General features: G+C 43.0%; 1 protein-coding gene across 1 annotated transcript in view; it reads left to right on the top strand.

The window, feature by feature from the left end:
* The window catches only part of LOC137435750 (neuroligin-1-like), a 37,861-nt gene extending 22,484 nt beyond the window's left edge, over nt 1–15,377 (top strand). The window contains exons 3-7 of the mRNA XM_068129693.2: nt 7,547–7,868; nt 8,048–8,176; nt 8,626–9,000; nt 10,217–10,451; nt 14,878–15,377. Of these exons, the coding sequence (XP_067985794.2) occupies nt 7,547–7,868; nt 8,048–8,176; nt 8,626–9,000; nt 10,217–10,451; nt 14,878–15,336 (1,520 nt within the window). The 3' untranslated portion in view covers nt 15,337–15,377. The remainder of the gene's footprint in view (nt 1–7,546; nt 7,869–8,047; nt 8,177–8,625; nt 9,001–10,216; nt 10,452–14,877) is intronic.
* Nucleotides 15,378–24,038: the final 8,661 nt, after the last annotated feature.

Here is a 24,038-nt window from a genome sequence, read left to right as displayed (position 1 = left end):
CTCTCTCTCTCTCTCTCTCTCTGTCTCTGTCTCTCTCTCTCTCTGTCTCTGTCTCTCTCTCTCTCTCTCTCTCTCTCTCTCTCTCTCTCTCATCCCATCTCGTCGTCATACCCTTCCCCCCGTCCATGGTACACTGAATCCTGTGGTGAGGCAGTTGCCCTAAAACAACTTGCTTTTGCCTCCTCGAAGCCAAATCCAACTACCTGAAGGTAATCTCATTTCCTTTCACAAAGCTCGGAATAAGTGTGTCTATCCTCAGGAGAGACAGGAAACAATATCTCTCTAATCTCAAGACTGAACTCTCAAATCTGTCCCCCCCCCCCCCCCCCCAATCCTGGTGGTGTCTGGTCAAATCTGTTTCTGGTGTTTGTTCCCCCTCCATCCTCTCCCTTGTCTCAAATGGCTACACAGCTGACACCACACGTGAAAAAGCCGAATGCCTCAACTTTGTGTTTGCTTCAAAATCTTGTGTCCCAAACCCATCGCTCTCTGTACCCACCTTACCCAGTCGTATCCAGCTGTTTCTGGACTCTGTGTCCTTCTCTCCCGACAAGGTGGAGAAGTTTCTGTCAAACCTCGACTCTGTTTCTGCAACTGGACCAGATGGCATCAGCCCACGGGTCTTAAAATCCTGCTCTGCCGCTCTATGACCCTCTTCACTCTGTTCTCTTCACCCTCTCTTTTGCTCAAGGTCATCTGCCATCTGCCTGGAAATCAGCCAACATTACCGCTATACACAAAAAGGTGCAAAAACAGATCCTTGCAACTACAGACCAATCAGCCTGCTCCCAATAATCAGCAATGTCATGGAATCCATCATTGCTTCTGACATCCCTCAGATCAGCAGGCAGCAGGATCCTCACTCTCTGCAGACCTGGACAAAATCACAAACTGGTCAAACAAGTGGAATATGTCTTTCAATCCTGACAAATCTCCCACTCCCACTATGTCTCTCCGAAAAGACAGTCTGGAAAACCCTCCCATCTACTTTCTCAACAATCTTCTCAAAGAAGATCTGTCACTCAAGCGTTTGGGTGTCACTATCTGCAATGATCTTTCCTCAGAAAAACACATTTCCAAGCTGACCCCTAAAGCCAGTCGCTGACAAGGCTGACTGCCGACTGGGCATCCTCCGTCGTGTGAAGTCCTTCCTTGGCACTACCGAGCTTCTCACCACATACAAAGCTTTCATCGGCAGCTTGATGGAGTACTGCTCTCCCCTCTGGGCTGGTGCTCCTCCCTCACACCTAGCTCGGCTTCTTTGAAGGCTTCATTTTGTTTTCTGTAAACAGAGATGATGTGCTTTCCTAAAAATCCCTACTTTGGTGTCATCTGTCCACAGAACTTTCTCCCAGAAGGATTTTGGCTTGGTCAGGTGTGTTTTGGCAAACTCTAGTCGGGCTTTCTCAGCAGTGGGGTCCTCCTGGGTCTCCTACCATAGAACCCCCTTTTATTGAGTTATTGACGGATGGTGCGAGTTGAAACTGTCGTACCTAGAAGCCAAGGCTTTTAGGATCATTGGTATCTCCCACGATGAAGCTGATTCTTAGGGCTTTTGACTCTCTCACCGCAGGCAGGTTATCGGTCTTTCTGTCTTCTACCGACACCTCTCCAGCCCTGCACCTACTGCTCTGTCTGTGCTCTGTCCCCTAAACGTTCCTGCAGGACGCACAAGTTCTGACAGCAACCCTCTTTTGGTGAAACTACCAAAATCAAGACTCTCTGCTCACTTTCACTCTTTCAATCCTCTTTTTCCCCACCCCTGGAACAAACTCCCACACTCTCTTCAATCCCACTACTCCCTCCAGGTCTTCAAAACAGCTGTTCACCACCATCTCATATCTTTCCCCATTCAAACGTTGATCTTTTGTAGCCCCATTAATCCAACCCAAACCCATCTCCTTCAAATTCCCTGTTTTCTTTCCTGAAATCACCTGCCGTCATCTTGTCTGCCACTCCCTTTATTATGTGTTCTGTGTGTTAGCTCGTATACGAGCCTCGACCAAGTTTACAAAAATAAAAATAATAAACTCACCAACAGTTTAGAATTTAAGTCATGCTAGTTCAGACCTGATAAACTTTCTCACTTTCTCATATTTTTAGCTCTGAAACCTTTTCATTCTTAAGTAGAACAACACTCTTCGACATCACGACGTCGACTGATATGCTTCCGCCCACATTATTATTATATCATTATAATTCTTGTGCCAAGTTTGATTTAAATCCATTCAGCTGTTCTCAAATTATCACATTTTTACCTGACATGACCTCTGACCTTTGCCCCCAAAATCTAATCAGTTAATCCTTACATCATTATATATATCTGTACCAAGTTTGAATTCGATCCCATTAGCCGTTCTCATGTTATAGACCTATTACGGACTTTGACCTTTGACCTCTTGACCCCAAAATCTAATCAGTTAATCTTTACATCATTATACATTTATGTACCAAGTTTGAATTGGATCACTTTAGCTGTTCTCAAGTTATAGACCTATTACAGACTTTGGCCTTTGACCCTAAAATCGAATCTGTTAATCTTTACATCATTATACATATCTGTACCAAGTTTGAATTAGATCACTTCAGCCGTTCTAAAGTTATATACCTATTACAGACTTTGACCTTTGACCCCAAAATGTAATCAGTTCATCTTTACATCATTCTACCTAACTAGCAGAGAACCTGCCCTAAGGGTGATCTTGTTCCAAGCGTGCAACACATATTTCTGCCATCGGATATTTTCTGCTGACACAACCACTTTGACTTGGATTTCTTGCTGATTCCTTTGGTAATATTGCCCTTGCTGATGTCTGTTCAACTTATTTCCTTGGTTTTTGAGGCATCCTAATGTTTCAAAAAAACAGACAATCAACCATCACCCTAGCTAACAGTACCCACGACCAACCTACACCCTTCTCTCCCCCCCACCCCTCCACCATCCTCTCACAATCCCCCTACAAATGGCACCCTAGCCAACAATATTCACGACCACCCCACACCACCCCCACACAATCCCCCATCAACTATCACCCTAACTAACAATACTCACGACCACGCCTCACCCGGCTTCACCATCCCCTCACAAGCCCCTATCAACCATCACCCGAGTTTAAAAAAAACACCATGACCTCCACCCCCTCATCATCCCCAATCATATCGGAATCCGAGCTCACAATGCGTCGTTTCTCTGTCTGGCGTTTCTCTGTTGTTTCTCTGTCGACCATTCCTGGGTGCTTTTTGAAGTGTGTTTGGGGTCATTGTCCTGCTGCAAGACCCATGACCTTCGACGGAGACCCAGCTTTTTGACACTGGGTTCAGCATTGCGCTCCAAAATGCCTTGGTATTCTCCTGATTCCATGATGCCATGCACACATTCAAGGCACCCAGTGCCAGAGGCAGCACAGCAACCCCAAAACATCACTGAACCTCCTCCATGTTTGACTGTAAGGATGGTGTTCTTTTCTTTGAAGGCTTCATTTTGTTTTCTGGAAACAGAGATGATGTGCTTTCCCAAAAATCTCTACTTTGGTGTCATCTGTCCACAGGACTTTCTCCCAGAAGGATTTTGGCTTGGTCAGGTGTGTTGGCAAACTCCAGTCGGGCTTTCTCAGTAGTGGGGTCCTCCTGGGTCTCCTACCATAAAACCCCCTTTCATTGAGTTATCGACGGATGGTGCGAGTTGAAACTGTCGTACCTTGTGTCTGAAGGTCAGCTTGAATCTGTTTGGCAGTAGATTGAGGTGCTTACTCCACCATTTGAACAATCCTTTGCTGCAATCTTCGATCAGGTTTTCTCTTATGGCCACGTCCAGGGAGGTTGGCTACAGTGCTATGGGCCTTAAACTTCCTGATAACATTGCGTACGGTGCGCACAGGAACATCAAGGTCTCTGCAGATGGACTTATAGCCTTGAGATTGTCCATGCTTGGCTACAATCTTGTGTCTGACCTCCTCAGACAATTATCTGGTTTTCTTTCCTTTTTCCATGCTCATTGTGGTCCACACAGTGACACAAAACAGCAGAATGACTCCTTGTCTCTATTCAAACTGGTTGATTGAGTGATTTTTATATTGCAGGCACCTGCTAATCACCATGGGTGAGTTCAATTCCAAGGTAAAAGAGAATCACCTGCTTCAAATCTAATTATTTCTAAGAACTTCTAAAAGGTGCCAATAATATTGTCTGGGCCATTTTAGGGTTTCTGTGTGGAATAAGCTAAGATTTAGTAATTTTTTTTGTTTTGTTCCACTGCAAACCGATGAAATACATTTGTGGATACCAAAAGATTTTTTAATTTCAACAATTTTCTAGAAGAAATGGTGCATTATTTGAAAAAAGTGCAAGGGTGCCAATATTTTTGGCCACGACTGTATGTATATGTATATATTCTAGAAGTTGCGGAAGGCGAGAAGACGAGGCCATTTCGTAGGGTTCAAAACTTGTTTATTCAAACAGGAATCTCCAGCACACTCTAAACTCGAACGGAAGTGGTAAAGCTTTTATAAAGCCAAAACCCTTTTCGCTAACCGCTACAATATATATATATATATATATATATATATATATATATATATATATATATATATATATATATATATACACATATATACACATATATACACATATATACATATAGATATACATAAAAAAAATATGTATATATATTGTTACGGACCGCGGATAAAATGTTGTTTTGCCGAGCGGATGGCACCGCGGCCCTAATAGTTACCCCGACTAACCCGATTCCTGAACGTTGGCTGAATCGCGCCACAGATATTCAATGGGGAAACCTCTAAAGCGACTGAATGTAAAGAGGAAGAAGAAGAAGACGTACAGAAGAGTAACAGGATTTATTATCTACACACACTAAGCAAAAGGAGCAGTCAAGGTTATATACAGGGAAAATGGAAAAAGCAGGTGACACAGTGCAAATATTAACTTATACAAGCTTACTTATTCCCTGGGACAAGACAAAAGACAGACTACGAACACACTTACACGGGGGATGATGATAGCAATGGCAGGAGGTGGATGGCTGGAGGGGGAGGAAGGGTCAGGTCCCTGCAAACGGCAGGGCTGGAGGTGACAGCTCCGACTCCTCGCGTTCTTGGCGGGAAAACCTCGGTGGCGTCGACGCAACTCTTGGTGTCCCTTTTTGTGCTCCTCCTCAACTCAACCCTCACAAGGCTTGCTGTCTTTCTTGGCTTCACTCTGCCTCACTCCACCTCACTTCTCTTTACTTCTCCCACTCTCTTTTGTAACCAACTCTCTTTCCGCCACCAACCACCAACCAACGTTCTGACGCGCCTCTCTTTGCACGTCTCTCGCTTGGTCCAACCACGCACTCGGCTCTTGCGCGTGCGCTTTTATAGCGCCTCAGGCGATCAAGCCGCCGGCCTTCAGGACACGCCCCTCGGTGAGCTCGCTTCGGCCCTGATTGGTGGGCACAGGCCCTCTGACTCCACCCTTGATGACGATGGGCGGGCACGCCCTTCTTCCCCGAGCTGAGCACATGCTTAATGGCGGCAATTGTAGTTGGCAATTGACGAAAAGGGAATGTGAACGGAATCTACTCTTATTTCACCTGGTGCAATGGAGTGTCATCTTAATGGAAGACAAGGCCTTACCCTAATACACATAATAAGGAAATAAACTACTGAACAGGGGTATTATGGTGTCCTTCATGTATGCTTTATGGAACTAACTACGGGAACGCCCTTTGACCTTTATACAACACTGGAGTAAGGAGGGCGATATTTTACAACAATTTACACTACAACAACAACAACAAAAAAAAAACATTCTCATATCCACAACAATATATACAGGGTGAGCCAGAAATATGGTTGATTTTAACACTCGTGTAAAGGGCATAAAAAGTTGTATTTCAAGACAAATGTTTACAGGAAAGTGAAGTGCATAACATGCCATTTATTTGTGGAAAAGAACATCTCGGAGATGCGCACCATTTCCTCTGATACATTCCTCCAATCTTGGACACCAATTATTCATGACGTTCTGCAACATGGCCACATCAATATCATTGATTTAGCATCAGATGTTTTCCCTAAGTTCATGAAGAGTTTGTGGAAGGTTAACATACACTTTGTCCTTTAGATATGACCACAATCAATAATCACATGCAGTCAAATTGGGTGACCTCGCTGGTCATGGAATATTGCCGTTTCTGGAAATGACATGCTTTGGAAAGACCGCCCTTACTGTAGTAATGGACACTCTGGCGGTGTGGGAGGTTGCACCATCTTGCTGAAACCACGTCATTGGGCTCACTTCTGCAAATCTGTTTAATTCTCTGCAGAGGAAGTTAGAAACCACATCGGTATATCGAGCTGCAGTAACAGTGACGGCATTTCCGTTATCGTTCTCAAAGAAGTAAGGCCCTATGATATCGAATGACGAAAGTGCACACCACACTGTGACTTTGGGACTGTGTAACGGTTTCATGTGCATTTATCTTGGGTTTTCGGCTGCCCAAAAACGAGTGTGTTGCTTGTTGACATCGCCACACAGATGAAAATGTGCTTCATCAGACATGAACAAATTGTTAGCAATGTTTCAGTTTTCATTTCCGTCCATAAATGAAAGCATTCCCTCACAAAAATTATTGCAGGCAATCTCATCATCTTGGCTTAATTCCTGGACAGTTTGAATTTTATAGGGATAAAAGTTAAAATCCTTATGCAATATGCGGCATAGTGACATGTGAGAAATTCTTAAGGCTGATGCATGCTTTCGGCTGGAGCGATGCAGACATCTCAAAACTGACTCCCTTACACGCTCAATGTTTTGTGCCGTTCTTACTGATTTGGGTGCTCCCGGCGGTTTCTCTTTTAAAGTTGAACCGGTCCTCTCAAACTTCTGAACCCATAACGTGATAGCACGAACAGACGGCACATTTCCATGAAGGTGAACATTAAAATGGAGTTTGAATTGACGTTGTGCAGCAGTTGCACGATCATTATTCTTGTAAAAAGCTTTGATAGCAAAAGCGCGTTCTTCACCCGACCAGTTCCACATGGTCACTCAAGTGTTTTGCCTGTAAAAATAAATAAAAGGAAATCAGTAAAAAAATAAAAATGCATGTTATGTACTTCAATATCATCAATGAATTTATTTTGAAATACAATTTTTTATTTCCTTCACACTAATTTCAAAAATGACCATATTTCTGGCTCACCCTGTATATGTTGTTACATACCGTAGTCATCATCACAAGTGCCTTATGAATTGTTGTTGAGGATTTTAAGTATCTTGTTTTGTACATTGTACAGATGTTCTTACCTCATTAATGTGGATTATTATGCTACCCCTCGCAATGATATGATACCTCACCAGATCGTCAGCACAATCTTTTGGCAAGCACCCACAAGGAAATCTATACACATACACACTCAATCACACATTCGACAGATTCTACAACCAATCACCAATGGACTAAAATCATCCAGCCAACCAACTACTCATCCAATTATCCTCCCAATGATTTCCCAACTCAATTCTCCACCTTTCATTTGGCCCACAGGGTTGTTTCAACGTGCCATCCTGCAGAGCGGAACAGCGTTGGCCAGCTGGGCAATCAGCTATCAGCCGGCTAAGTATGCACGTCGGCTTGCCGAGCGCCTTGACTGCAATCTCCTAGACACAGCTGCACTCGTTGGCTGTCTCCGCTCAAGACCCGCGCGCCAGCTGGCCGAGGCTGCCGTGTGGCCAGCACCCTACCATGCGGCATTCGGTCCAGTCATCGACGGGGATGTAGTTTCGGATGATCCACGGGCACTCATGGAGCAGGGAGAGTTTCTCAACTACGATGTGATGACAGGCCTAGCACAGACCGAAGGTCTTAGGTAAACATACTCCATATCTCATCCTTTCCTTGTCTGTATAATGTTTATTTTCCTTCAGACATGATAAACGTTCTCATGAGCAGTAGTGCACGTTTATCAAGGAAAAATGCAAATGTTGCATGATCGACGTGAGAACTTGGGTCGTGCTCAAACACCAAACCAGGGTGCTGGTACCACAGGTTTGCAGAGGCGGTGGTTGGTGAGACTGGAGAGCTGACTGCTGCCTCCTTCGATCGAGCCATCTCTGCTTTTGTCGACAGCATGTATGGCTACCCTGAGGGACGTGATGAACTACGAGCAACAGTGAGGTAAATGTAAATACAGTACACTACAACACAAGCCAGCTGTTTCGTTGCTTTGTGGACAAGCTTCATAACCTATTAAAAGGAAACCATTACTTTTCATATTTATATAAATATTACACTTTAATTGCTGAGAGGCTGTCATGCTGCAGCAGTTTTTGGCTAAAACTTACTCGAATTATTGGTTGGCGACTAATTCTTTCCCACTGGGGGTAAGAGTAGGATTTGCTTTTCATTTAATGGGGTGCTAAGATAGCTCAGCTGGTAGTGTGCTCACCATTGAACCATCTTGTCTGGATATGATCCTCAGCAGGGGATTAAACTTTGAAATTTTGAATGGGCAAGTAAATCCGGCTGTCCCATCTGTATTTCGGTGGTGGATATATGAATGAACCGACAACATTTGTCGAAAAAAGTATGCATTGTGATCGACTGACCCCTCACCCTTTCGCCAGATTTATGTACACTGATTGGGCAAATCGTGATAGTGAAGCTGCCCGTCGACGAGGTTTGGCTGCTCTCTTCACCGACCACCAATGGTTGGTCCCAGCCGTAGCCACAGCAGACCTGCACGCTCGCTATGGCTCTCCTACCTACTTCTACACGTTCCAGCACGAATGCACCTTATCTGCCGGAGTACGAGGAAACGCTCTGGGACTGGAGTTATTGTACGTGTTTGGCGTTCCACTAGTCGAAGCCCTCGGCGCAGGGCCTCAGGCTCCTGCTGGAGCTGCGAAAGCCACGGCATCTCTTCCATGCAACTTCTCTCGCGCAGATGCCGCGCTTAGCGCAGCACTCATTGCCTACTGGACAAACTTTGCCAAAACTGGGTCAGCACTTCACAATTGCTTCAATGTATTGTTTTCACGTTCAATTTTCAGCAGATAATTTTTTCATCCTTTTTCATCATGATTATTGCTATTGCTTAACATTAACATAATATTAATAATCACATTGCTTATCATCATCATGTCCAGCAGGATGATGCAGAGGTAGCACATTTGACTTTGAGCTGTACAGTGTAGGTTTATTCCTGACCTAATTAGTCTGTTCTAGTCTATTCTTGACCCCACTGCAAAAGCGTAGGCAGGTTATCGCTGGAATACTGACAAAAATCCAAATTATTGCCCATCTGTGCAGGGAGGAACATCAGCAGCAGCACCATCAGTAATGATGACACCACTAGGCCTTAAAAGCCTGTCCACTGTGCAGCAGGAGACAGGGTTTTGTGATCACTAATGTATGTCTGTCTGTCTGTCCAGGCCGTAACTTTTTTACCGCTTGAGCTTTGTCATCAAATTTTCACCAAAGCTTTATTATGATGATACGGAGAAGGCAAATTAATTATTTTGTCAAAAGGTTAAAGCTCAGCGACACCTAAAATCATCGATTTTCATCCATTTGACCTGAAATTTCAATTTACCATTTGAGTTTTGTCATCACATTTTCAACACAGGTTTATTTTGAGAATGTGGAGGAGGTGAATTAATAATTTTGTTGAAGGGTCAAAGGTCAGCGTCACAGAATCGTCAATTTTCATCCGATTGACCTGATATTTTCAGAATTTGCATATTGGGTCACTGAATTGGTTCACCAATCAAAAGCTACAGGCCTATTGTTTGTTTGTTTTTTAGATCAAAAAGGTCAAAGGTCAAGGTTGTGTAAAATCACCAATTTTCACCTGACCTGAAATTTTAAGAATTTGCATATCGGGTCACTGAATTGGTTCACTAATCAAGAGGTAGGAATCTATCGGGGTTTTTTTTTAGATCAAAAGGTCATGGTTGCATAAAATTATCAATTTTTGTCCAATCGACCTGGAATTTTAATTCACATTTAATCAATGTTAATATGTATCACCAATCAAATATTATTAAATCTCCATAATTCTTACTTACAATGTTTCTCTCTATTAATTTCTTCCCTCGTTTTTATTTAACATTTTTTCCAGCTCTTTGAAAGTTAAATATCAATTAAATAATGATAACAGAAAAATAAATCCATCATCCAAATTAATTATCATTCATTACATTGCCCACCCAACAGGGATCCAAATCGACCACTCTCTCCAAATGCTGGTCTGAGCATAGGCCGCAGCGGACGCTTTGACGAAACAGCCTGGGCCAAATACACCCCTCGGGAACGACGATACTTGCACGTAGGATTGAAACCACGCTTACGAGAGCAGTACCGTGCAACACGCGTTGCCTTCTGGCTGCATTTGGTGCCACAGTTGCACAACCCACATGACATGTTCCAACACACAAGCACCACAACCAAGGTAAGCTGTGTATAGGTAGGCATTTAGTAATGATGTGTACATACTATATTTGTATATGCCTCAGCATTTCAGTCATCTTATATGAAATAGTGGCTTTTAAAGAGGATTACATTTCTTGTTTGGAAACAACTAATGCCTAAACCACTTTTCCTGAATCAGAAAGTTGTTGACCTTAGGAAATGATTGGTTCTAGTTGGAAAACAACTGAGTTCCCAGCACTACCCTGCAATACAGATGTCAAGGATAGGTGTTTGCAACTGTTTTGTCAAAATAGATCCTGCAAAAGGGCAACTGAGGGGACAGGTAGCTAAAAGCCAAGTTAGAAGCATTCTCATGGCTGCCTAATAGAAGTGTGATCCAAATGTGACCTGGATTTTTGTTTATAAAACACAAAGTAATGCATGTGGATTAATTGCTTTTGAGGAAACTTGTTGTCCAGTGTTGACAACCATTGCCCTTAATTGTGTTTTCTACATGTGCTGCAAACCAATATATGAGATTACAAAGAGGGTGGAACAACGAATAATTTTGGAATTTTTGGAAATCAACAACAAGGTTGGTGGTCTTTCTGTCTTCTACCGACTCCTCTCTGACCTAGCTCCCCCAGCTCTGTCTGTGCTGTGTCCCCCAAATATTCCTGCAGGACGCACAAGAACTGCCAGCAACCCTCTTCTGGTGAAACTGACAAAATTAAAACTCTCTGCTCACCTTCACTCCTTCATTCCTCTGTTCTCCCACCTCTGGAACAAACTCCCTCACTCTCTTCAATCCCACTCCTCCCTCCAGGTCTTTAAAACAGCTTTTCACCACCATCTCTTATCTTCCCCCATCCAAAACCTTGATCTTTTCTACCCCCGTTAATACACCCCAAATCCACCTCTTTCAATCTCCGACTTCATTCCTGAAATTCCTAGTAGTGTCAATTTGTTGCTCTCTCTCATGCAATTTGTTTTATACCGTGTACCCCTTCGTTTTTTAGACAAGGTCTTTCACAAACCCGACTAGCCATGGCTATCGTTCAACCGAAGGTAGCAGGAATTTGGTATTTGTCAAGGTGGTGGTAATTATTTGTCTACTCTTCGCAATAGACAACGTTGGATTTTTAACGAACACTAACAGCCAATGCTGGAAGAGGGGTCATCCAGCTTAATGTCCTTCCGATGGACGTCACACACATTGATGCATCTATAGCTGGGTTGAGATTCCAACCCAGGTAAGACAGCAAATGTAAGACTGAGCATACCTCTAAACTATTCTGCCAACCCGAAATTTTAACATACAAGCTGAGCTATAAATAATCTAGGTCAAATTGCAACCATTTATTTAGATGTCAGATTAGTTATGCGTATTGCACCAGAAGGTCATCTGCAGTTAAAGATAAAGGAAGGCAAGAGGTTCAGTCAACCTGGATTTTGTAAGTTTACCCAGGAGAGGGTTACTGGAAGAATGTGCATCCTGGAGTTTCTGGGGAGGGTCGGAGGACGAAGAGAGCAGAGGAAGCAATGTTGGAGAATAGATGGTACAAAACAGAGAGACCACCAACCTGCCTGCGATATGAGAGCAACAGCAACAGAGCAACTTATCTGGTGACACCTTGTCGAGTCTGTCGCTAATATCTGCTCCCCATCTATCCCTTCCCTCACTTCAAATGGCACCACAGCCGACTCTGCCCACAAAAAAGCCGAAAGCCTCAATACGGTGTTTACTTCCAAAGCTTGCATACACAACCCCTCACTTTCTGTACCATCCCTACCCTCTCATATCCAATGCCTCATAGACACTGTCAGTCTCCCCTGAGAAGATGAAGTTTCTGGCAGCTCCTGACTCCAATTCTGCAACAGGCCTGGACGGCATCAGCACAAGAGTCCTAAAAATATGCTCTGCCACTCTTTAACATCCTGTTTCTGCTATGTTCACCCTATAATTGGCTGTTGGTCAGCTTCTGTGTACTGGTACGTCAGCCAACTCACTCCAATACACAAATGTGGTGTGAAAACAGATCCTTTTTAATTATATGCTTGTAAGCAAAGTCATGGAGTCCATTATCACAGTTGACATCAAATGCTTCCTTTTCTCCAACCACATGATCTCAGATCATCAGTTCAGATTTATACCCAGTCACTCCACCCTGGACATGCTGCTTCTACTCTGCCAAAAATGGATGGAGGCCCTCAATCTCAGATATGAGATCAGGACCATCTCTGTGGCCATATCTCGAGCATTTGACACAGTCTAGCACCATGCCTTGCTCTCCAAACTCTCAGCCTATGGCATACAAGGACACCTCCTCTCATGGCTTACTGACATCTTCCACTCTCATAGTTAGCACATAGCTCTCAACAGGATCCTCTCGTCCCCTCTCCCTGTCGAGGCTGGAGTGCGCAAAGGCAGTGTCTTCGGCTCTGTCCTGTTCCTCATCTTCATCAATGATCTTTCTGATTCTCGAGAAAATCCTGCTCATCTCTTTACTGATGACTCCACCCTCTGCTGAAGCATATCTTGTCCTTCAAATAAGCAACTAGCAGCCTCTTTCCTCTCTGCAGATCGTAACAGAATAAGAACCTGGTCCAACACTTGGAATATGTCTATCAATGCCAACAAATCTCACAGACACACACTATTTCACTCCAAAAGGGCCATCTGGCAAACCCTCCCATCTACTTCCTTAACAAACTTCTTGAATATGTTCAGTCACTCAAATGTATTTGTCTCACCATCAGCCATGACATTTCTTTGGCAAACCATATATACAAGTTGTTCTCCAAAGCAGGCCACATACTGCACATCCGTGCCAAGTCTATCCTTTTGAAATTTGAACTTTTCCCAGTATACAAGGCCTTCTATCTACAACTTGATGGAATACTGCTCTCCCCTCTCACCTTGCTCAGCATGATGCCATGGAAGCCAAGGCCTTCAAAATGATTGGAATGTGCCACGATGAAGCTGAGTCTTGTTGCTCTCGCATCGCAGACTGGTCGGTGGCCACTCCATCTACGAACTCTAATCTACTCTCTAATCTTGCACCCTCTAAGATTTACTTGTTCAGCCCCTCCTTTAAATGTTATTGTGTTTTCCTCCTTTCATGTGCCTCCTTTTGATTTTTTGTTCCATTTTCATTTCATCCCCAGTTTTTCCCCTTCCTTTTCTAGCTGTGTTTGAGTTTGAATCCAGCTTGTCCCTCCCTTGTGCCCTCCCTTTGATGTTCCCCATTTTGCCTCTAAGTATTCCTTTGTTGTGTCCCCCTAACCTGCTGTTGGTGAATCGTCGTCGTCGTCCCCAACCCTCCCTCCTCCACTCCTTTTCCACCATTAGTTCCGTTACAGTGAAATTCAACACAGGAGGCAATTAGGCCCATCAATCATGCCCAGTGGTTGCCAACCTATGGTTGTTTGTCGTTGCACTGTCCTTTTTTAATGATGAGCATCAAGCAAGGAAGCAGCATGTACTATTTTTAAAGTCTGTCGTATGGCTTCCCGGGGTTCAAACTGCTGACCTCCCAGGCTCAGTAGTGTAATGGCTATGTTAATCTTTTTCTGTAATGTTCTGGCCGTCCTATGTTCTATGTCTTCCATGAGACTCGACTTTGTATTAAAAAAAGAGTCAAATTTTAAATTGTACTTTTTTGTAATTCCTTTTTCGTTAAATTGGCCGAAAGAGTGTACCTTTATGTGCGTACAACTAAAACGTGATGTGTTGAGAGAGCCATGAGCGACTCTATGCTGTTCTCAGAGAGTAATGATTGTGTTGGAGGATTAGGGAGGGGTAAATGAGGGAGAACGAGGAAGAGAGGTGATGGGAGTGCTTGATGTCAGTTAGAGCGATGAAGAGAAAAGGAAATAATTAGAAAGCAATCCCTCCCAATCTCCCCCTCCCCCCCTCACCCCCAACTCCTCAACCCCAAACACCCCATTTTTATTTGATAATCTTGTCTGGATAATTAATCGTGTTCTTAAACAGCTTCAGGTTTTCTGTTTATATATAAACTTTTTTGGGTTTTGTTATTCTTTAATCAAATTTCTTGTACGTGCTCTTCCACTCTTTGCATAAAGCGTATGCAAATTAGGGCCTTTTCAGCCATTGTAATTTGTATTAACATAAGTATGAAACTAGTGTACATTTAATTTCCATAAATACACAACATCGAATCTAGAATGTGAAATAATTATTCTTGAAACGTCTGAATTCATTATTCAACTTATCTCATTACCTCTGGAAATAACGTGGATTAACTATAAGAGATGTTGCAGCAATGCCACTTCACAGGGCAAATCAACAACCGTTTTAACAAAGCTAGTTTTAGGCCCATTAGGAGTTATTGTTTTGGTTTTTGTTGGTGGTGGTGGTGCTGCTGTTGGTTTTGTTAATTATTTGGAGAGATTTCTTTCTTTTAATCTCTATCCTCTCTCCCCCTTGTTCATCCTGCTAGATTCCACCATCTGATGGCATGCAACACACACAGCGTCGCAACAATCGTCCATTAGCAGCAACTCGTCCAACTTCATTAACTCGACGAGGTGAGCGCCATCCACCACCTGCCTCTTCGGCTCTTTCCCCAGCTGAAGCTCCGTTGCTCCATGATTACTCTACAGAACTGAGTGTCACTATTGCGGTTGGCTCCTCTCTCCTACTTCTCAACGTCATAGCTTTTGCCGCACTTTACCACCGCCGTGACCGGCGTAGACAAGGCCTCTTGGGTGGAAAAGTTACTTCACCTCTTCGATTCCAGCCTCCAAGACCGCCTTGCCCGCTGGACTATGCCTTGGCTTTACGACGGGATGGGATGGAGGGTGGAGGGCCTGCTAGCCTTGAAGCATTTGATCTAGCCGCAGTCTACCAAGCATATACTGCCGGGCCTGCACCTGGCCACTCTACGACATGTGTTTGACAGAACAGACTGGAGGGGCATCGGGCAGCAAACAGTTGGATGATCACTGCAGAGTGTTACAGTTTAGCTTGTCTGTAAAGGGCTGCCACTTACCGATGTCACTCCATTACCCTGATCACCCCTCACCTCACCTCCCCCCTTAATCACCCCTACCATCCCCACACTCATTGTGCCACAATCAGGGAAGCATATACACAGTCAGTCATCCGTGACTAGTTTCCGCAGCAACATGTCCCAAACACACCCAGCAGTCTCGGACAAGTGTAGCCCCAAACTACCCAGAGGTGGAATCCGCCTCCACAACTTCTGCCCCTTTGTAAGGCAAAGCAATAAGTTTTTATCAGGCTTACTCGGTTACTTGTACAATCAGAAAAAAGTATAAAACATATGGTACCTTTTTTGTGATGCCAGTCTCCCTCAATATGGCAGTTTCCTTCTTAGATTATTCATTTAGTAAGATACATTCTCAATTGCCAATCCTAACACAACCTAGATTTTAACATTCTTCATTGAAGTCAGAGACAAGGTTATATGGACATGGACATTACTTTGCAACTTAGCAAGAGCCAGGAACAAGCAAAGTGTTGTACAAATTGCACTTCAAGGTATACTCGATATAGACAATGAGAAACCATCCTTGTTTGGGGACTCCTAGGAATGGAGGAATTCAGCCAGACAAACTTATTTTGTCGAAACAGTATTAGTAAAGCGACCTTTGAGTGGAGAATGTATCCTTGCTTTACCACACTTGCCTTTGAGTGGAGAATGTATCCACTCTGCATCTGCATTGAGAACTCCATGGGATGACTTTTGGGGTTTGTAAATTTGGGGCTTTTAGGAGTTCTCCCATCTTGCAACTTCATTTTGGGGAAGAAAGGCTGAGAGAGAGAGAGAGAGAGAGAGAGAGAGAGAGAGAGAGAGAGAGAGAGAGAGAGAGAGACAGACAGACAGACAGACAGACAGACAGACACAGACACACGGTGTGACGGTGTTGTCGAGTATGGTTTGACAATAAGGGGAAAGCTAAATCTCAAATCTAAAGTTTTGGGATATGCACCAAGTTGAAACATTAGCTAGACAATGAGCAAAATGAAGCCATAATTAATTTATCTTCCTGTTGTTTCTGCTTATCCAAAATTGATCGTGCTAGATAAAAACAATGGCGACAAAGTTGCCAACAACCAAGCCTTCCTCAGCTGCGTTGGTTGTCTCCTTCCTGAAAAGCACCTCAATTAGCACCAGCTTTTGCCATGCGCAAAGATTCCTGGACCTTAAGGTTGAGGATGGAAGGCTGGACAGGTATTTAGCAGCCAAGAACATCTCAATTGAGGGCTAACATCATGGAGTTGAACATACTGATGGAAACTGGAAGTGAGGGACTGAAATCAGAGTGGGGAAGCTGGAGGCCAGGGAGGAAGAGCATAGAGCTGAGTGGCATCCATCACATCACTTGTGAGCATCTTGGTGTAACTGAGAAGGCATCTTCTGGCTTACAGTTAGGGTTAAAACTACATCCTGGCCTTGCTTTAACCAAAGTCTGGCTGTTTTATATGAACATTAGCCTTTCTCCACCTGATAAATATACTTTCATATATTGGCCATGAGTTTAATATTCACAAAGATTTATGCCAGACAGGAACATACATTACTTTTAGTGCAGCTTCTGAGAATTAACCTTCAAGAGATTTTTGGTCTGAGAAATGACTGGTTGTCGAGAAATGAAAAACTGCTTCGTAAATGCCAGAAACTACATAATGGAAGATGGCTGCACCTTGGAAAGACCTGTTGCGGAGAATCTGTCAGGAAGTAAGTGGGAAAGATTGTTGCTAGCAGGCAGTCCTGCGGGTTCTAAAATCTCAAGCTTGGAGAGAATGCATTTGCAAGCGAAGGATTTATGGCTTGGGTGGTGGGAATGTTTTGGGAGTTCTGTGATTCAGAGAAAGGGAACCGAAAATGTTCACCTGAGAAAGTGAAGCTAAAAAGGTGAACCTCTGAGATGATTGGAACTATACGGATAAGAATCTGGCAATAGAAAAGTTGGCAGCCGTGGGTTTGAGGGCTTTGGAACTAATGACTTTGGAAAGCTGAACGATCCGATGATTTGCCTTGGATTAATTGATATTTGGTGCCTCGAGGATTGATAGTAAGGGCATTTTATGAGATATTTCACAAATCTGTTAACTAAATTGTTACCAAAAAATTTCTTCATCAATATGTTTGTAAAGGTGTGTAATAACATGTGTTAAAATGTTGAAGTTCAACTCCCGTGGGAAACCCAGAAAAAAAGCTGTTGAATTCGGGTACCGAAAAATTATTGTAGAGAATTTTTTTTTTTTTTTATCGGCCCTTAAGTAACTTATGAGGGGTCAAATAAGGGTTTTTCATGATTCTGAGTTGATTGTTAACATTTATATTTTCACTTTTACATTTACACACAAAGTAGCTTTTATTTCACATACATATATAATACTCAAGAGTTATTTCTCATTCACAATGTCAGAAGTTTCAACAGTCATTGTCTATGTCTTCTTCAGACTCAACAACATCATGACTGCAGTTTCTGCATGTAATGCCATTACAGACTCCACAGGCCGAGATGCACGTGACCCCATTCTTCTTGCAGCTGCATCGCCGGTTGCTGCAATCTCCATGACAATTACAGCTCGTGAACTGCAATAGCTCCTCAGGAGCCGTGGGGTCCAGTGTTGGAACTGGCTCATACCCATGCACACAATGGTGTCAAGAGTGCCAGAAGTATCTGGAACATCATCTCCACTCCTACTATTAAGGAAGCAGTATTTGTAGTTTTGTGTCTCCGTGTAAGACTCAGTGTATCCCAGCCAGTGGAACTTGTTGAGCATCCATTTTGACCCAAATCTATGATCAAGTTGTATGGCAAGCCCCATTTGGTGTGGCAATACTCCAGACCGAGGTCGACAGGCCTTAATAAAATTCTGCCCCCAAACGGCAACTCTTTCGTCTGTCTTGACAATCGGTCTCAAGAACATCTGAAGGCTTGCAGGAACAAGTGTCAGCTGACTATCGATGTCAGTCATACTGTGTGTGGTGGGGTATGACTTTGGACCTAAATCAATCAAGGCAATATCATTGGATATGAACTTGAGTGCCGTCTTTATGATCTGAGTCTTCTCATCTCCATGGTCAAGATTAGCATGATGCCCTCGCAGAATATTGTCGGTGCCATCTTTGAGACAGAGTACATCTGCCCTTCTTTCCTGTGTTGTGAAATACAAGGTGTCTTCGTATTTCTCTAGAAGTTTTATCTTTAGCCAATGCTTTGAATAAGAAAGGCTCTTCTCTGGTGACTGATCAAACTCCTGCAGCTTTTCATGGACTTGGTCCATGTTCATTACCCCATGCTCTAATTCTGAGTCTAACCATTCGCAGAATTCAATAAAAACTGCCTCTCGCTCCTCATCAATACTCCTCTGTCCTCTCTTCCTTTTTCCTTCCTCATCAGTCTTGGACAAACTGTCACCTCTCGCAAACATAAGTTTGCATCGCAAATGGTACAGTGTTTCTTCTGCTACCAAGTCGTTGATCCCTTCCAGGCGTCCAGTGACTTCAGTGCCCCAGTCATCCCCGCGACTCCGTGCTGTCTTCAGCAAGCTTGCCTTCAGTGTATCTGCAGTCAAATTATCTGGCACTCTGTATTTCTTTCTAGCTTGTGCTGGATTATTTTTGTAGAGCTGGGCTGGTTGGTTGCAAAGAATGCATACATCCTTATACAGGAGGTCAACTGACTGTGATCTTCTAGAACTGCAGCCAGTTGATGAACTGAACTCACAAGTAGTGCGTCTTCTCTTCAACTTTGATGACTCTTTCTCTGCCTTTGATGCTTGAGCTGACTTCTTGGTGGTTGCAACAAAGTTGTTGTACAGATCATTTTTACACTTCTGGTGGTACCTCAGTTTTCCTTCCTTTTGAGCCTCCTTCATACGTTCCACAACAGTAACATTTTCGACAGTTTCTGCTTGTTTCAATAAAGTTGAGTATCCCTTTGGAGTTGCCTGTATGAGCCTTTCAGCTGGTGTATCCTAGCGTGCACAGATGAAGCAATTGAGCACAGGTGGAGTAACGTCTTCATCCATATTGCACGACTCTATGTCCTGCAAAGTAGAAAATGAGATATATTTAGAAATTATTTTTCCACAAAGGAGTGTCTGTGGTGAAATATAAATGTTAACAATCAACTCAGAATCATGAAAAACCCTTATTTGACCCCTCATAAGTTACTTAAGGGCCGATTTAAAAAAATTAAAATTCTCGAAAATAATTTTTCGCTACCCGAATTCAACAGCTTTTTTTCTGGGTTTCCCACGGGAGTTGACCTTCAACATTTTAACACATGTTATTACACACCTTTACAAACATATTGGTGAAGAAATTTTTTGGTAACAATTTAGTTAACAGATTTTCATATGTTTCCCTTACTATGAAAGAGAAATTGACGCTACATCACTTTCAGTCCAATGGAAGTACGTAATGAGTTTTCCCAATGAATGGCCATGTTATTTTGGGAATATTATGGTTACTATAAATGCAAAGATATATTATCAGAATATATTCCATATTTCTGGTTTTGTGCAGGAAAACTGCCAATGAGGACTCGAACAAGGTTGAGATCATTTCTTCATTCAAACCTGCAAGTGATATAAGAACTGTAGTGTCTTCTTTTTAAATGAGTGCGGTTACGGGAGTCACCTTTATATGGAGACTTCGGACAAGCTGATATTAAATAAATATCTTGGAAGCTCGCATCCTACTCTTTTTTTACTACTCTCACAATTGTTTCCTTGCCGCTACTCTTTCTCACAATAAATTAAGAACGACATTCAAATGCTAGTGATTCAGGCAATCAAAGCAATGTGAGCTCTGTTTACTTTTGTATGAGGGGCGATCAAAAGGTTCTACAAGTCAGATACTCACAATCGGCCAAGACATGCCAACTGTTTTTGATGTCTAAATGTAGGGTCCCTCAATTTCAATATCGAGGCTTGGTGTTGGCTCGACCGTTATTCCATTACATTAACACCGGGTGGGTTGACTCCGCCTGTCATCTTTCCGAGGTTGGTAAAATGAGTACCAGCTTACTGGGAAGAATGAGCCATTCGAGTAACCGTCCAGGATTGTGTCCAATAGCCAAGAAAGTGCTTGGGTAGCCCTATGCATCTGAAAATGTAAAAAGGAGTGGTCTTCTTCTTCTTCAATTCCAATGTACTTACTCCATTTGTCAAACTATCCATGCCAGTAAAATCGAAAGTTTGGGATTGTTCCTTCAGCCACATCCTGGTTACTTCAGTCGGTTCTCCATCATCAGCGAATCCGTGAGGGTTTGGACTTCAAATTTTGAAACAGATAGTTACTGGGGGCCAGGTCTAGGTCCTGCGGGTTTGCCCTTGATGGCCTGTCGCAATCTTTTACACAAGGTTGGCGTAATATGGCCCTGTCATTGTCGTTTTGTGAGGCATTTCGACAATATAATCAATCTGCAGAATTTCCTTAGCATCCCAGAAAATTGAGGCCATTATCTTGTCGGCTGAGGGTTGGGTTTGAAATTACTTGGTTGGCAGTGATACATTGTGCATCTATTGTATAGATTCTAATTTGGTTTTCTAAACCCAGCTATGAAGCCACGTTTCATCAGCAGTTAACAGACGAGCGATAAGGTCAGCTGGACCTGCGTTTAACGGTTCAAGCAGGTGTTGCCAGCCAGTGTTGCTTAAATCATGAGTGCTGTGGTTCGGGACCACAAATATGTGCACCCCTTAATAACAATATTACTGAGAGCTTGGACATGCCGAAGTGTTTGTGGATGAGGGTGAATGTACTGTGGCTGGCAAGATAGCCCTGAGGTAGCACTCACCTGTAAGCCTCTACTCGACCATCACCTCTGCCAGTCGTCCTGACCTGGGGTCATCTTCAAGGCATTCACCTCCATGCTGTAAGTCAGCCACTCATTTTGGCTATTGCAGAATGTAAGGGCACAGATGACCACCAGACGTTCGTGCATTTATTTTGATTTTGATGAAGCCTTGATGTTAAATTTTACAAATATACCTAATTGTGCAGCTTTGCAAACGTTTGTATTAGACTCTGAAACAACAAACAATGTCATTTTTCTGGAAGCTCGGCTGTGCCACTGATGCAGTGCCCCCTATTACCAGTAATCTGGTACTCATTTTGCCCACCTTGGAAGGAAGACAGGCTGAGGCATTGAATTGGTGGTTGAATTCAGTGACCTGATGAGCAAATCCTCTTAAACTTTCAAGTCAATCAGATGAAAATTGAGGAATTTAGCAATTCGGCCTATGTTGACATTTTGATGTGTTGATCTCAAAAACAATTTGTGGTTGAATTAAATGAGATCATATGATAATTCTGTTGGAAATTCCAAGTCAGTCACATGAAAATGTACAATTTTAAAAATTTGACCTGCGTTGACCTTTTGGCCTACGTTGATCTCAAAATTAATTGATAATTTAATTTAATGACCAAATGTGCAAATCCTCTTCAAATTTCAAGTCAATCGGATGAAAATTGCCGATTTTAGAAAAATATTGGCCTATGTTGACCTTTTGACCTATGTTGACCTCAATAACAGTTGGTGGTTGAATTCAGTGACCCGATAAGCAAATCCTCTTCAGATTTCAAGTGAGCGACATGAAAATTGAGAAATACGGTCACAATACGGAAATACGGAAAATTGAGTCACAAGAAATACGGCATATGTTGACCTTTTGGTCTATGTTGACCTCAAAAATAATTGTTTTTCAATATACGCCCAATATGCGTTATATCAAATGGTCATTTACCATGTGGTAAAGTTTAAATTTCCTCCGTTGAACGGTTTTCGATGTACGCTCGTAACAAAATGCAGGCACGTATGTATGTACGTAACCGATTGCTTAACCCCGCTTTTCGCTTCACATGCGCGGGGGTTCAAATCATGCGCCTACTTGTACATACCGAGTTCGTAGAACATGTTGAACGTCCCTCGTATACATGGACTTGTGCTTTGACCTATGGGGATTAATCAAGTCAGAAACGGCTTGGTTCACTTTATCACGAATGAACAGATAATTAGCTAAATGGGAGTTTAAAAGACGACAAACCTTAGACTAATTGTGCTGCTAGAAACACTTATACTCGAAATGTTTCATCTTTGAATTTATATTGTGTTCAATTAAGCGATCAATCAACGCCTTAGTTATATATGACTGCACACACCATTATCTGTTATAATGTACAGTGAATAATAATGTCTAAACTACGAAAGCGAATAGTTCCATTGTTTGTTTTTGACGAGTTTACAGAAGGTGTTCTACAAACGTGAGGCTGAACAGTTTATGTATTGTATCCACTGATAGACCGAATCCTGATTTGGACCTGAACCAAAATCTACCTGAACCTTGGTGTTGTCACCGAACAAATCATCATCCGCCAAGTTTAGTCCAAATCCGTTTACAACTTTTTGAGATATGCTGTTCACAAACAGACGGACAGGGGGTGAAAACATAACCTCCATCCATCTTCGGTAATCAAGGTCCAAATGTATCACCTGGTGTTGGCCTAATGGTTAAGGTGGTGGGCTTGGGATCCTAAGGTCCTGAGTTTGAATCCCGTTGAATTAACGCCAGGTGGGGTTGGCTCAGCCTGTTCATCCTTCCGAGGTCTGCAAAATGAGTACCAGATAACTTGTTATATGGAGGCATCACTCATCATCAGTGGCACCACTGAAAATGATACAACCAGCAGCCGGGTGGCTGCACACGAACCACCACCACCACCATTCATCGATGTGTGTGGCGTCCCTCAGAAGAACATAAGCAGGACGACCCGTTTGCCAGCAGTGATTGTTGATGGACGTTAGTTAAAGATCCCTCGGAGTCTTTCGCGACGAGTAGGTGAGTTATCGCCGGCACCCTCTACAAATGACAAATTCCTTCCTCTAACTGAGTGGAGGCAGCAAGTGATCTTGTCTTATTGGATATCCCTGACACCAGGGTACGCTTGCTCTCAGTGGTGTTGGTTTCTATTTCAGCAGCTCCTGCACTATATACATGTTCCATTGTTCCATAAACATGTTCCATTGTTCCATAAACATGTTCCATTGTTCCATAAACATGTTCCATTGTTCCATGTTCCAATGGTGCTGCATATCACATCACATGAGAACGCCTCGTCATCGGCCACATTCATGGGGTTTTTTAGACAAACGGACATTATTTGTCCCCTACTGGTTTCTCCGGGGAGGACTATAGGTTTGCTTTCCATCTGTCTGTCCGTCCGTCCGTCTAGTTCATCCCACCTGTGGTTTTACAGACATTTTCCCCTTATCCTTTAACATATTAAACTGAAACTTAGTACATGGCTTTATTATGATAAGTTACAGAACAAGTTCGAGTTTCAGGCCGTTACACCAATGTTTATGCCTCCGCCCCCGAAGGTGGCCGGAGGCATGTTTTCGGGTTGTCCCGTCCGTATGGACTAAACTTCGTTTTTCTCAGCAACCATATGTCTGATTGAGACAAAACTTTCAGGGTGGGAGTGACACATATGCAGAATGTTTTAATGATAATTGTGACGCCATAGGTCACGTGGTATGGCAGCCATCTTGGATTAAAAGCAAATAATTAAAATTTTATTTCTCGGAAAACACTGAATGGAAAAATTTGAAA

Source organism: Myxine glutinosa, chromosome 9 (assembly GCF_964187855.1).
Source record: "Myxine glutinosa chromosome 9, kmMyxGlut1.1, whole genome shotgun sequence".
NCBI lineage: Eukaryota > Metazoa > Chordata > Myxini > Myxiniformes > Myxinidae > Myxine > Myxine glutinosa.
The sequence above is the reverse complement of the archived record's forward strand: the minus strand, read 5'-3'. Positions and strand labels throughout refer to the sequence as shown.